The 15,444-nt window shown below is 33.8% G+C and overlaps 1 protein-coding gene across 2 annotated transcripts in view; it reads left to right on the forward strand.

Annotated features, from left to right (window-relative positions):
• The window catches only part of LOC136042239 (Golgi-associated PDZ and coiled-coil motif-containing protein-like), a 70,630-nt gene that overhangs the window by 24,958 nt on the left and 30,228 nt on the right, over positions 1 to 15,444 (forward strand). For both annotated transcript variants that reach the window (XM_065727181.1, XM_065727182.1), the window contains exons 5-8: positions 1,106 to 1,493; positions 2,999 to 3,124; positions 6,347 to 6,474; positions 13,203 to 13,354. In XM_065727181.1, the coding sequence (XP_065583253.1) occupies positions 1,106 to 1,493; positions 2,999 to 3,124; positions 6,347 to 6,474; positions 13,203 to 13,341 (781 nt within the window). In that variant the 3' untranslated portion in view covers positions 13,342 to 13,354. The remainder of the gene's footprint in view (positions 1 to 1,105; positions 1,494 to 2,998; positions 3,125 to 6,346; positions 6,475 to 13,202; positions 13,355 to 15,444) is intronic.

Here is a 15,444-nt window from a genome sequence, read left to right on the forward strand (position 1 = left end):
AAAATTAAAAGTTTTGGTGCCCTTTTTAAGAGTAAAAAGAGATTGGAGGACAATCAGCCCTTCTCTCAAGCACATTCATTTTCCAAACGCATCCAGTCAAAATTTTGAGACAGCCATTTTGTTCAGCATAGTAGAAAGGCCCAGCAACTGTGTCCTTAGGGATATTGGCTATCTCAACTCCCCACAATTGTGTAGTTGGGCCATTATGCTTTAAAAATAAATGTTTTATGCTTTAAAACAGAAGACGTTGTGTTTTTGGTTGCCAATAAGACACCCCAGCAATATATTGAGAACGACCGGGGGTATTAATTTGAAACTTTTGGGGCTACTACTATTACTACTTCTGCTCTTGCAATTTAAATAAATAAAAAGAGTGTAAATATGTCCAAAGAGCATAGATAGGATATTTTGGAAACGATATTAAGTTTTGTTTTTCAGGTCAACTTTATGAGCTATGAAATTAATTATAAAAAACACTGTTTGTCTCAGGATTAAAAAATGTGGAAAAAGTTCCTCCAACATACAAATAGTAACCCAAACTGAGGATTCTTATAGAAAAAAAAATGAAAAGATATAAAATATAATTTTTTCCGTGGACAAGATTATGTCAATAAAACACGAACAGAAATTAATTTAAAAAACTTTTTCCATAGAACAAGTTTTTCAAAGAAAAGTAGAGATCTATTAAGCGAAGAATGAGCAGAAATAAAGTCATATAATCTTACAAGGGTAAAAACGACCACGAATCACAATCGATAAATAAATAAAACTCAAATGAACAAAAATTACGATAAATAGCTGAGTCAATCTCAAAACGAGCAAAAATCAACGTGGGGCCGATAACCCCTATGCCTTCTCAAGACCAGAACATAAGTTTTGCTTTACTGAAAACCAAATACGTTTTAAATATTTTCACTTCTTTTACTTTCATAAATAAAAAATTCTAAAAATTTTAAGGAATAAATATTAGTATATGTCAGTTAAACTGACAATACATGGTCATTTTTTTTAATAAGCACAAATTACGCTCTAATTCTGAATCCCATCAGTGTGTCTCTATGTTTATGGACTTTTACCAGTTTAAAATAGGAATTTGTTTTTACAGGATTCAGCAGATGCAGCTACTTGGTCGGGAGGTCTGTCCAGACCTCCGAGAGAAACTTTGGAATGAAATAGAATCGGAGATTCAAGTCCAACGGCAAAAGGTCATGGTTAAAGCTTGCCAAGCACAGGGCCGAAACAGGCGTCATTTTGCGTCTCAACTCAGTCTGCATCGTCATGCAAGCGAAAATGAAACATCGCGATCCAGCAGTGTTGAGAGAATAAGTCAAATCGTTGAGGATGTTGATAACGGGGTGAATACTAATCAGCTTTTAACTGAGGTGGCAGACAGTAATGGCAATGAGGATAAAAAGTTGAGAAGAAGGGTCGCCCCTGTGAGGACAGTGACGATCACGAGACAGGAGACAGAAGGACTAGGGATGTCAATAACAGTAAGTGAGAAATCTAGTTGATGAAGTTTTTATCTAGTTCTTGTCGAGTTTCACAGTAAACTGTTGGCAATAAGTTGGTGATTTCACTTTTTTTAATTGTTCAAGCTATGGTCATTCAGCCTTATGTCTCGACCACTATGCCACTTTGTTTTTACTTTTTTTTTATTCTGAAAGTGCGTGTGGAAGTCAGTAGAAAATTTAAGATAAGTCAAAAGGTAAATTGAGAGGGAAAAATAAGGTAAGATTCTTTAGTGTGTGGTGCATCAATGATATGATAGTTGACAGGGTTTGACGAAAATTTTGTTGTATATAACTATTGCTAACAACTCACGACTGAACTAACAACGGCCAACAGAGCTGCAAATGCTTCTCCACATTATTCTGTTCAGAGGTTCAATCTTCACACCATCAAACGAAGTTCATATTTCCTTTAATTATTTTCTTGGACCGCTTTCCATAGCATTCAAAGACGAGTTTCTTTTCGCTTGGCTTTAGCTGGATGGCCCAAAAACTACGTTTTTGACAATCTTCATCCGTAAAAGATCTTAACCTCTTTTCATATTAGCCCTACAAAGTTGGATCCCGGCACATCTTTGGTAGAGATCATTATTTGATATACCATCATTAAAATAGATATTTTAAACTTAATAGACAATTCTTCTGGAATATCCTCCTCGACATTTCAGAGCGCCCTCTCTATCAGAAGCATGCTTGACAATTCTCATTAATGTAGTTTCTTGTATTCCAATCATAGAACTAAGACTGGCCGTCCTATTTTCAAAACTCTTTTCAACACTTAAAAAAACAACCTAGCCATCGCGGTTCTCGTTTTTTCAACTGAAAGTAAGGAGCAACATTAAAACTTAAAACGAACAGAAATTATGTCGTATATGAGGGTTGCAGTCCCTTCCTTAATCTAACCCTAAGATCTTAACACTAGATAATTGATAAGGGCCGTATAATTTAAATGATATGGATTTTTAAGAACTTTAAGGCTCTGTAGCGTAAAGAGCGAGGGCTGAGGAAGGGGTAGCCCCCTTACATACGGAATAGCCTTTGTTTTAAGTTGTAATGTTGCTCCTCACTTTCTGTAGATTTTTAAAAAATTTAAAACCATACAAGGATAGGACTTATCGGCTGAATCAAACGCTTTCTCATAATCTTAAGATGACTCAGCAGTTTTTTATTCGACATTTATAATATTTTTATTTTATTTATTTGCTTGTATATGGAAAATTTATTTTCGCCTAAATGAACCCTTACTGAATACCTTACCCGTATTTTAGTGGGCTTAAAATAATTTCAATCCTTATAAGACAGTCTTTATTGTCCTTTTTCAAACATTAATAAACCTAAATGTGTTCTAAGTGTATAATCTGAACGGCTGAATGATTTTTTTTTTTGTCGAATGAAGAGGTCCTACATCATATTAAATCCTTGCTTCTGTTTAAAATAGGTTGATTTTTGGTAAGGCCTTCTTGATTCTACTAATACTTTTATTTCAGGGTGGTGCTGAGCATGGTGTACCAATTCTGGTATCTGAGTTGTACCCTGATACACCAGCGGGTCGATGTAGCTCTCTTCATATCGGTGATTCTATTGTCAGCGTGAACGGCATTGATCTTCGTAAAGTGAGAATTTTACTATCTTAATTTTTGTGTTGGGAGTTAAATTCATACAGCTCATGAGGATATTTGATTTTTTGAATATATATATATATATATATATATATATATATATATATATATATATATATATATATATATATATATATATATATATATATATATATATATATATATATATATATATATATATATATGTATATATATACATATATATATATATATATATATATATATATATATATATATATATATATATGAATATATATATATATATATATATATATATACATATATATATATATATATATATATATATATATATATATATATATATATATATATATATATATATATATGAATATATATATATATATTTATATATATACATATATACATATATATATATATATATATATATATATATATATATATATATATATATATATATATATATATGTATATATATACATATATATATATATAAACTTACATTAAAATGTGAGAATTAAAACTAATAATGTTTTTTAATAACTTTTTAATAACAGCAATAACATCCTTACTTCAACGAAGTTCAATCAGGACTCGAAGTGCTATTGTCCATTATTAATTATTTCTAATAATAAATAATAAATAAACGGTATTTATCTATAAAAAAGAAACATTTTCTTTGTAATATTATGCTGTTTTTAAAAAAATTTCAGTTGATTTTGTGTTTTATTTATTTATTTATTTTCTTTATTTCCCTCAAAAAATGAGGAGTACGCTACAATATCATAAAAAGAAAATACAAATGATAACACTTACAATCAAAACCTATCAAATATTCATCCAACACTTAAAAAAAAGATACAAAAACACTTGCTAAATAGATTAGCCTATAAATCATGAAGAGCCAGAACTGTTACTAAAAAACGGAAATAAATTGTGGCCTAAAAGGTTAATTTTCGCCCTATCTTCAAATGTTTTAGATTTTTTCTTTATACAGACTACAGGATCCTTCACATTAAGCTTTAAAACAATCTCAGTGCTACTAAAAGAAAGGGGGAAACCAAATAAAAATTTACAAAATTTAAAATAAGAAACTTTAATGGGCGAAAGATCAGAAGGTCTGAAATTTCGGAAGAGGAGGGACGGGAACAATACGTGAGGCAGAGCAACAGCGCTATATATACGACCAAGGACGTCCCGACGGTAAAGACCCCGAAAACGAATTAAAAGACCAAATGCCTTGCGTAGTTTCATCTGAACATGCTGAACCAGGACTGGTTTGAAATCTCTTTTCGAAGCAGCATAAGGTAATCCCAAATAAGTGACTATTGGCGACGACTGAAAAATAACACCATTGCCGCAATCGAGTTGTATTGTTGTGTTAGAATAATCAATTTTAGAAATAATGGAATTGTTTGGTCGCTTTTTATTTCTTTCTCCACTGTTTAACTAAAACCAAAATGCCTCTTGTATATGGTCCTTTTAGGGTTTCCAAGTAAAAGACGCCTCCCAGCCTTAAACTGGAAGCCAATAAAATAGGCTTTAAGATAATTTAAGTAAAAGACGCCTCCCAGCCTTAAACTGGAAGCCATTAAAATAGGCTTTAAGTTAAACTTTAGTTTCAGCTTTGGCGAGCTAGGACAAGTTGTAGTGTTTTGTGTTCTATGTCAAAAAGAAGGTAAATTCTTAAAATTAAGCTTTTCTTGTCGATCGAATGAATTGAATTTTGCAAAATTAAGTTAGGATTATCAAACCTTTCATGTTAAGATACGGTTGATAAAAAAGACCTTGATGGAGGCCAGGGTGTACAGTGCTATGGTTTTCCCACATTGTCTGTGCCTTACCCCGTTTTGATGTGTTTTTACAGCAATAGTTAACCTGCAATTGCGTTCAGTGTGCTACAAGTTACAAATTTTTAGCTGTATTTACCACTATGGACAAGCAATAGGTATGTTACTTGGCAGTTACCAACTCTTAAGAAGCGATTCTATTGCAAACTAATCGATATAACTAATCAACTAATCAACAAGCCGTCCTGGCTAAGTAGTTGGCGCGCTGGTGTGGGAATTCTGTGTCCAAGGGGTACGGGTTCAATTCCAGTTGTGACCAGTTATTTAGTTCGGGACGGGGGTCAGTGGCGTGACTCTGTAAGCTCAGCCAGAGTCGACCCAGCTCTAAATGGGTATCTGGAGAAATATGGGGAAGGTAAGCAGGAAGGGTGTGTGAAAACATAGGATGGTTGGCCCCAGCCCCCCATCGCAGTTCCTGGCTGAAGGGCCATGAAACAGAGATCAACACCGCCGGTTTGGACTTTAGGGGTCTAGTGCCGCTGCCGGTTATCTTCTAACCGCATATTTCTTTGTTCTTGCTGTTGTAGTTGCATTTTTTCTTCACTTTCATTTTTGATTCGCGCTGCTTTATTCATTCGTTTTAGTTCGTTTTGCATTGATGGATATTAAATGCATTCATTCATTCATTCAATCTTCCCCGGATGCTCGTTGCATGTATAGTTTATTGTGTCATTAGTATGTAAACAAAGCAAGTCAAAGAGCGGCCCTTGTCAGTAGATACTTAATCTAAAAAAATAAAGAAAATATGATGACAATATGTGCCTCAAAAGATTTTACTTATTTCGGTTCGAAATATAGACAATTATTCAGTTTTAATATAACCAATTGAAAGTAATTATTACAATAGAAATTGCTTAGTTTTACAAAAAAGGGCGAACACCCTCAGATTTGGAATACGTTCTCATGATAATGACACCAAGGAATTCGATATGTTTGAGAACCCTAGAGCGAAGGTCTCAAAATTTGTTCATTGTCAAATACGGAAGAGGTCAGTTGATCTTTTTGGTGGGGAGAAGGGGAGGGAAGGGTTGATCTTTCATCCTTTTAATGAGGGATTTTCAGATAACTATTGAAGAGGATATGATCCCTACCATCATTTTTTTTTTTAGAATATCTCAGTTTTTGAGACATTGTTATAAAAAGTTGAATGTAACTATAAAAAAATTTGGGGCGGGGGGTAAAGTGCGGACTATTGATAAAGACATGTAGCTTAAGAATAGCGCCAAATAACTATAGGCTTCATTGGTATTTCAATATGACATGGTTGGTGTATACCTCAACCAAGTATACTTTTTTTAATAAAGTACATTTTTTTTATTTAAATAAAGTTCATTTTATAAGACTTCTTCTGTAATTATTTTTGGCTACACTTTTTTTTGTTTCCTAGGTTCTGCATGCTGAAGCAGTAAAAATTCTTTGCACTCAACCAGCAGGACATACCTATCTTGAAGTACAATACATCAACCCAAGTGATGATTTAAGCGATGATGACGATATTCTACCTGAAAATTTTAAGTAAATGTCTTTTATCTATTTAATTACCATGGACAATGAAAATGAATCGGATTGTAAAAAAAATCGAAATCGAATTTTAAAATTGAAAAAATTGGGTATGTAATTTTAATTCGAAAAAGCATTTGTCACCGAGCAGCTTAAGAAGGTTCGACATTCCTTTTATGATGTAGTTATCCTTAGGAATCGACCCATTGTTGATGTTTAATTTTTTAAGAACAAAAAATGTTGGCAAATTTTACCATTTAGTTTTGATTGTTTGTTGTCACAGTCCAACTTGGTAACACTAATGAAAATATGGTCTAAAGCTTTTATAATTTTGAAACAACCAAAAAGAAAGTTTGAGTTTTCAGGTATGAATAGACCTAAGATGCATCCAAAGGGCAAAGGTGGGTCCAACCTTTATTTAGATGTCCTTAGTACATTAAGGTTCAATCGTAAAAAATAAAAATATATTGATGGCTTTGCAGCAAAGAGGTAAATACAAATTTTTTAATTTTGCAATAGATTGAAATCTGGATCGACTTTCTTTTCGTTGGAAAGTGACGGTGGTCTATGTAGTGGAATCATTTACACTAAAATGATTTTATTTTTTCTTCAGGCCTATAAAGGTAAAGAGCAATTTAGGAAAAGAATGGAACCTTGAAAATGTGACTAAGCTTAAATAGGATTAAATAAAAAAAAACAAGTTTTTTTAAATGAAAGTAAGGAGCAACATAAGAACCTAAAACGAACAGAAATTACTCCGTATATGAAAGGGGCTTTTCCTCCTCAACGCCTCGCTCTTTACGCTAAAATTTGACTCTTTCTCTTAACTCTACTTTTTAAAACAGCAACAAACTGACTCTCTCTTCTCTTTCTCTTAACTCTACTTTTTAAAACAGTAAGAAACTTTAGCGTAAAGAGCAGGGCGTTGAGAAGGAAAAGCCCCTTTCATACACTTTCATTTAAAAAAACTTGTTTTTTTTTTATTTAATTTCTGGACGTTTTTGAATTAATGCATGTTTTGATCTTGGCTCTCCGCACATAAATAGTTAAAACGAAATTTGTATATTAATTAATTGCAATTAATCGGAAGATTTTGAGAAAAAAGGAGCTAGGGAGGAGGCCTAGTTGCCATCCAATTTTTTGATTACTTAAAAAGGCAACTAGAACTTTTAATTTTTTACGAACGTTTTCATTGATAAAAAATAGACGTAACTTACGAATTAACTTACGAACTTCTATATTCGTATGTTTTTATTGCGTATATTAGGGGGTTCACCCCTCGTCGATACCTCGCTCTTTACACCAAAGCTTAAATTTTGTCCTAATTCCTTAAGAATGACCTCTGAATGACAAAGGCCGTAGAATAAATAGTTGAAATTACTAAAAATACTTTAGCGTCAAGAGTAAGGTATTACGAGGAGGTAAACCCCTCATATGCGTAAAATTTTTTGTTCGTTTTAATTTTAGTGCTGGTCCTTATTTTTAGTAGAAAAAACTTTTCATATTTATTTTTCCATTGTTTTTTCAAATAATGCTGCGCCCACTTCATTGAAATTCTCTTCCCCCAGAGAAGTTCCTCCATTGAAATATCTTCTCACTTAACCCCCCCCCTCAACTCTCCCCACTAAATCAAAAAATCCCCCTGAAAACGTCTGTACACTTCCCAGTAACCATTACTATATGTAAACACAGGTCAAAGTTTGTAACTTGCAGCCCCTCCCACGGGGACTACGGGGGAGTAAGTCGTCCCCAAAGACACGGTTATTCGGCTTTTCGACTATTTGAATAAAATGGCTAACTCAGAATTTTTATCCAGTGACTTTTGGGAAAAAATGAGCGTGGGAGGGGGCCACGGATTGGTGAGACTAATCTTGATGAAACTTATCTATTTGAAATCAGCATTAAAATGCGATTCTTTTGATATAACTATTGGTATCAAAATTCCATTTTTTAGAGTTTCGGTTACTATTGAGCCAGGTCGCTCCTTACTACAGTGGTTTACTTTTTTGAAAAGTCTAGTTTATTCGTGTTTTTTATTTTTTATATATTTGTTCCTATTTTCGAAGGTGTCTTTCTTTTTCTTTTTTCTTCTTTTTGATACTCCATCGCCATGTCTTTGTGTTATTGATGGGTTATAAAATACATTCATCCATTCATTCATATATATCTTACCATGAGTGTCCGAAATCTAGTTAATGTCGACATACACCGGTGAATATTCGAAATTCCTTTTTCTCTGCTGGGGTTCAATTACCTTTGCGAGTTAACTTTTCAGTCTTATGCAAGATATGATGGTAAAAGTTAAAGTTAGGTTATTTTATGTTTGTTTAAGCTAGGTTAGGATAAATTTGGTTCTAAATATCAGAAATGGGTTAAAAACCTATGCTAACGTAACCCAACTTAACCACACCTAACCCAACCTAATCTATTCTAACCTAACCTGTCATCATTAAACCTTGCATTAAATTGGAAAAGTTGGCGACGATGACTAAATCCAAGGAGAATAAATCCATGGAAATTCACTTCATAATCTTATAACATTGGTTCAAGTCTACCCTTCTATGATACTGGTCACCTAGGCTATAAGAAAACCAGGAAAAATGGTGTCATATTGCTTTCTATTGCCCAACAGCTTTTAGAGGAGGGTCACGCTGATTTGAAAACATTGCCTTAAAACGTAACGATTTCTGCGCCATCGTTCAAAAGGATGCGGACCGATTTCTGTTTGGATTTTCTCAATGTGTGAATGACCCATGAAAATGATTCTCGTTTGGTTTTAAAATTTTTTTCGTTTCATTTTTATGGCACCTGGTATTAACCAAGTGACATATAGCAATTGCAAATTCTGTCGGTCTGTCTGTCTGTCCGGTTTTGCTACTTTAGGCACTTCCAGGTAAGCTAGGACGATGAAATTCGGCAAGCGTATCAGGGAGTGGACCAGATTAAATTAGAAATAGTCGTTTTCCCGATTTGACCATCTGGGGGGGGGAGAGTAGGGGGTCGGTTAATTCGGAAAAAATAGAAAAAATGAAGTATTTTTAACTTATGAGCGGGTGATGGGATCTTAATGAAATTTGATGTTTGGAATGATATTGTGTCCCAGAGCTCTTATTTTAAATCCCGACCGGATCTGATGACATTGGGAGGAGTTGGAGGGGGGAAACCTAAAATCTTGGAAAAAAACTTAGAGTGGAGGGATCGGGATGAAACTTGATGGGAAAAATAAGCACAAATCCCAGATACATGATTGACATAATTGGAACGGATCCGCTCTCTTTGGGGTAGTTGGGGGGGGGGGGGTAATTCTGAAAAATTAGAAAAATGAGGTATCTTTAACTTACGAACGGGTGATCGGATCTCAATGAAATTTGATATTTAGAAGGATATCGTAGCTCAGAGCTCTTATTTTAAACCCGACCGGATCTGGTGACATTGGGGGGGGGGGGGTTGGGAGGGGGAAACCTGAAACTTGGAAAACACTTAGAGTGGAGGGATCGGGATGAAACTTGGTGGGAAAAATAAACACAAGTCCTAGATAGATGATTGACATAAAAGGAACGGATTCGCTCTCTTTGGGGTAGTTGGGGGGGGGGGGTTATTTCTGAAAAATTAGAAAAAATGAGGTATTTTTAACTTACGAACGGGTGATCGGATCTCAATGAAATTTGATATTTAGAAGTATATCGTGACTCAGAGCTCTTATTTTAAACCCGACCGGATCTGGTGACATTGGAGGGGAGTTGGGAGGGGGAAACCTAAAACTTGGAAAACACTTAGAGTGGAGGGATCGGGATGAAACTTGGTGGGAAAAATAATCACGAGTCCTAGATACATGATTGACATAACTGGAACGGATCCGCTCTCTTTGGGGTAGTTGGGGGAGGGGTTAATTATGAAAAATAAGAAAAAATGAGGTATTTTTAGCTTACGAATGGGTGATCGGATCTCAATGAAATTTGATATTTAGAAGGATATCGTGTCTCAAAGCTCTTATTTTAAATCCTGACCGGATCTGGTGACATTGGGGGAAGTTTGGGGTGGGGGAACCTAAAATCATGGAAAACACTTAGATTGGAGGGATCGGGATGAAACTTGGTGGTAAAAATAAGCAAAAGTCTTACATACGTGATTTACATAATTCGAGCGGATCTGCTCTATTGGAGGGGGGGTTAATTCTGAAAAATAAGAAAAAATGACGTATTTTTAACTTACGAAGGAGCGATCGGATCTTCATGAAACTTCATATTTAGAAGGATCTCGTAACTCAGATCTCTTATTTTAAATCTCAACCGGATCAAGCGTAATTGGAAGGGGGCAGTTGGGGGGACCGGAAACCTTAGAAAATACTTAAAGCGGTGAGATCAGGATGAAACTGGATGGGAAGAATAGAAACTTGTCTAAGATACGTGACTGACATAACCGGATCTGCTCTCTTTGGTGGAATTGGGGGGGGGGGGGGTAATTTTGGAAATTGAGTTATTTGTAACTTACGAAAGGGTGACCAGATCATAATGAAATTTGATATTTAGAAGAATCTTGTGCTTTAAAGTTCTAATTTTAAATTCCGACCAGATTCTGTGACACTGGGGGGAGTTGGAGGGGGAAATCGGAATTCTTGGAAAACGTGAAAATTGGGGTATTTTTATCTTACGAATAGATGATCGGATTTTAATGAAATTTGATTTTTAGAAGGAATTCATGTCTCAGAGCTCTTATTTTAAATCCCGACCAGATCTTTTGACAATGGGGGGAGTTGGAGGGGGAAATATTGGAAAAACACATGGAGTGGAGGAATTGGGATGAAGCTTGGTGGATAGAATAAACAAATGTCCTTGATACGTGATTGACAGAATCGTACTGGATTCGCTCTCTTTGGGGGAGTTGGGGGGAGGGGTTCAGTGAATTGGCGAGTTTGGTGCTTCTGGACGCGCTAGGACGATGAAAATTGGTAGGCGTGTCAGGGAGCTGCACAATTTGACTTGATAAAGTCGTTTTCCCAGATTCGACCCTCTGGGGGGCTAAAGGGAGAGAAAAAATTAGAAAAAATTAGGTATTTATAACTTACGAGTGGGTGATCGGATCTTAATGAATTTTGATATTTAGAAGGACATCGTGACTCAGAGCTCTTATTTTAAATCCTGACCGGTATTAAGCCTCTTATTTTCCTTTTTAAATCAATGTATTGATTCATAGAATTTTGTTAGAGCTCATACCATATGATCTTTTGGCTCTTAGCTCTTCTCGCCTCGTCACAAGTGCCATATGAGCTCTTAGCTCTTGTTTTAATTTTTTTCTTTTTCTAATTTTAAATTTTTGTTTATTTATTTTTTTTTCCTGGCCTTCTTCATTTCTTGTTGAACGGTAAATCTCTTTCTTATTGAGTGATGCTATTGAAAGAATATTGACAAATATAATATAAATAGACAATAAAATTGATAAATATAATATAAATAGACAATAAAATTGAGAAATATAAATAGACAATAAAATTGAGAAATATAAATAGAATATTGACAAATATACTTAATCAGTCGACACGGCATGAATATCCTCAGTCCTGAAAACTTGTGAATTTGCCCTCGTTTATCCAAGTATTTCATTCTTGATTGTATGAGCTGTTATGTTTCTTATAGTCTATCTTAAAAAGGTGTCGATTGATATCAAGGGGAGGAGTTGAGTGCTTTTGCCTTTTCTTTTGAATATATATGTAATCAAAAAGTACGTTAAAATATTGGAAAAAGAACTGGAATTTTCTCCTCATTTTTGGGGGGAATGGTGGGAGTAGGAGAGATGAGTCCCTAGGTACCCTCTAAAAGCGAAAGTATGATTAATATATCAATTTTTATTTTGGGGTCTTTTCCCAATCAAAATTATGTTAGAAAAGATTTGTTTAATCAGTATGATTTGTATAGTCCATGTTCTTTACTCATGGATCTAGTGTGTTTTTCGTATTTGACTTTTTTTAATTCTAAGAATATTTGCCCAAAATTTCTACCTTTCAGTTAAAGATCCGTTTGGTAAATTCGGAAGGGGTGGCTTTTAATCACTAATTATCCTTGACTTAAAGGAATATATTTGGACAAACCATATTAAATGGGTGATGAGGATATTTAAGAAGAAATGGGGATGTTTGTTTCGAGGAGTTGAACTCCAGCCCCTTCGTTGCACACACTCTTTTGTTTCACCGTTTTTTATGTCTTTATAGATAATTCTCTGATATAATTTTACTGACATTAAACTAAGCCCCAATCACTGACTGTCTTATTTGATAGAGTTTTATCATTTCGTCTTCCATTTTTGCTAGATCTATTTTTCTTTCACCTTGTTTTCCGTTCTTTTCTGTCAAGAATGATGAAATACTGTAAATCATTAATGTAACTCCTTTTGCCGGCACGCTAAACATCAATTCATTATTTCTTTACTTTCAGTGTTTCTTCTTCTAGCCACTGTTCATAAACGATTTTGCCAATCCTTCCGCGAATATTGTATAGGTGTCTCGGTCTGAAGGCTTTGAGTGCAAAACACTCATTGTGTCGATTAGCAAAAAGTAACTCAATGCTTTCCCATTGCGGCGATAAATTGGAAACTGACTACCAAAAAAAGCCTTTCTTCGTTTTTAGAGAGTCCCTTTTCTTTTATGTTCAAATAATCTATATCCTTTGAGCGTGTCGTATGTCGTTAAAGTTTTTACTGTTGGTGGTGATTGATCCAGATTTCCTAATGTTAATGGTTTCTTCTTGTAGGTATGGCTTTTTTCATGGAGAAGAAAGCAATTCTGAACCACCGAATTTTAAAGATTCTGGAGACAAAACTCCTACTGCCCCGAGAACACCAGAGCCATCTATAAACGATATAGTGTCAGAAAATGTTCCCGACTATTAAAAGTTATTCAAACGTAAGTAGATAGGAATTTACAATCACTATTTTGTTACAAAGGGGATATATCTAAATAACATTTGCTTTTGAGTTCTTTCTACCAGTAATGTGATTCATGAATTTCGCTCAAAAATACACCCCCTCCCTGCATCCTAATCTACCCTAGATCTTGTGAACTTAGTAATGTGTGGAACAATTGAAGAAGGTTTGTAACTGTTTTTCAAGGAAGGGAAAACCTGTCGAATAAGAGCGTTTGGCATAAAAGAGCCGCTTTAGAAGGGATCGAACCTGAAGGGCTTGTTTTGGAGCCCTTCAGATTGAAATTTTTTACATAGTCGCCAAAATTATTAAGGTTTTACGCATTTGGATAGTGTTTCCTTTCTTTCCTAAGATAATGAAAAGTTGCTCTTACTGGTTACTTTAGGCGGGTCAATTAGGGGTTTTATAGCTATTTAATGCATTGGTATTTTGCAACTGCCTTTCGAATTTTGAATTCTTATCCATTTTAATATTATTTTGTTATATTTTATTATAATATTTTACAATACTTATATTTTTTATTAACACTATAATATTTTTTATATAATATTTTTTAATATTTGATAATAATAATAAAATATTATAATAATAATATATTATAATTTCATAATATAACTATAACATATAATTGTTTTCAGTAGGCTCATTTTAATTTATCTTTATTCTTTTTTTTCTTTTTTTTAGCCTGCCTTGTTCATGATTAAAGGTGTATTTAATGCTGAAATGCTTACTTTACGTATTGAGGCTCGTCCAATCTCATTTAATATCGCCTTTTGAATTTTTGAAACATAATATTTATCATGATATTATAATAAAATATAATAATATTTTATAATATAATTAGTTTACAATAGGCTCACTTTAAGGCTTTCTTGTAGTCCATCTTATTCATGATTGAGAGATTGATTTAATGCCGAAATGCTTACTTTACATATTGAAGCTTAACCGATTTCATGTAGAATCCGATTTTATTTTTACCTGCGAAAATACCAGCCTATAGCATGAACTTTTACACTCTTTAAACATCAACTATTACGTCTGCTCAGCCCTTAAGTTCTCCTCGCCTTTTTTTTTCTTTTTGTGAGGATAAAGTGAAGCTAGGGAAGTTGACGTAAGTTGAGTTAGGGAAGTGGAACTTCCAGGAATAAATTCGTACCCTAAATAAAGCTATACTCTAAGAAGGTGTTTTCAAGCTTTATCTTTATTTTTTCCATATTTATCAGCCATAGAAAATTGGAAGCTGAATTTAAAAAATAAATTGTTCGATCACTTCCTAAATGAGGTAACAATTCCCTCTTTTTTGTTGACTGATTTGCAGGTTAAATGAAATATAAAGAGACTTATTGCTAAGCATAGTACAACTCTTATTCAGTACGACATGGAAATTAAATTTGTTGTTTAGAAATTTGCATTTGCATTTAGATTTAAAGAAGTAGTTAGAAAATAGCTTTCTCTTTTTTTGAAGGGATGCTGGTTTTAATTCTTTTTTCATTTTCAGTTTTTTGTGCCATTTTGTTCATGAACATTTTTATTTAACAGATATAATATCTTACCCATTTCAAAGCGCGTACCATATTTCTTTTAAATTGTTTCAAAAACCATTTTGTTCTTAAAACATTGCAAGAAAAGGCTACGTTTCTCCAGCCCTTAAATTGTTCAATACAGTTTTCTATTTTATAAAGATATCTCAAGCTACATCTAAAATAGTAAAGCAATATATTAATATTAAACAATTTTTCTATCTAGACCTATGTGTATATAGGCCCCCAAATAAGAGTAAGATATATTGTTTGAAACTATTTCATAAAGTACGAAAGATTTTCCTAGTTCGTCTCAATCTGCCAACCACAGTTTCAAATGAAATAAAATCTTTGATTCCATTCCTATAAATTTATAAATGTGTCAGCTGTGCCTTTCGTTTTAAGTATATTTAAACTAAATTTCTTAAAAAGTACATTTTGCCTGTTCTAAAATTTAATAATGAAGTCCTAACGAAGGTCTGACCCGAAAGACAGGTTTTACGGTGAATAGCTTTTAGTGAAAATATAGACAGCATTCTAATGTCCCAGC

Source organism: Artemia franciscana, unplaced genomic scaffold (assembly GCF_032884065.1).
Source record: "Artemia franciscana unplaced genomic scaffold, ASM3288406v1 PGA_scaffold_89, whole genome shotgun sequence".
NCBI lineage: Eukaryota > Metazoa > Arthropoda > Branchiopoda > Anostraca > Artemiidae > Artemia > Artemia franciscana.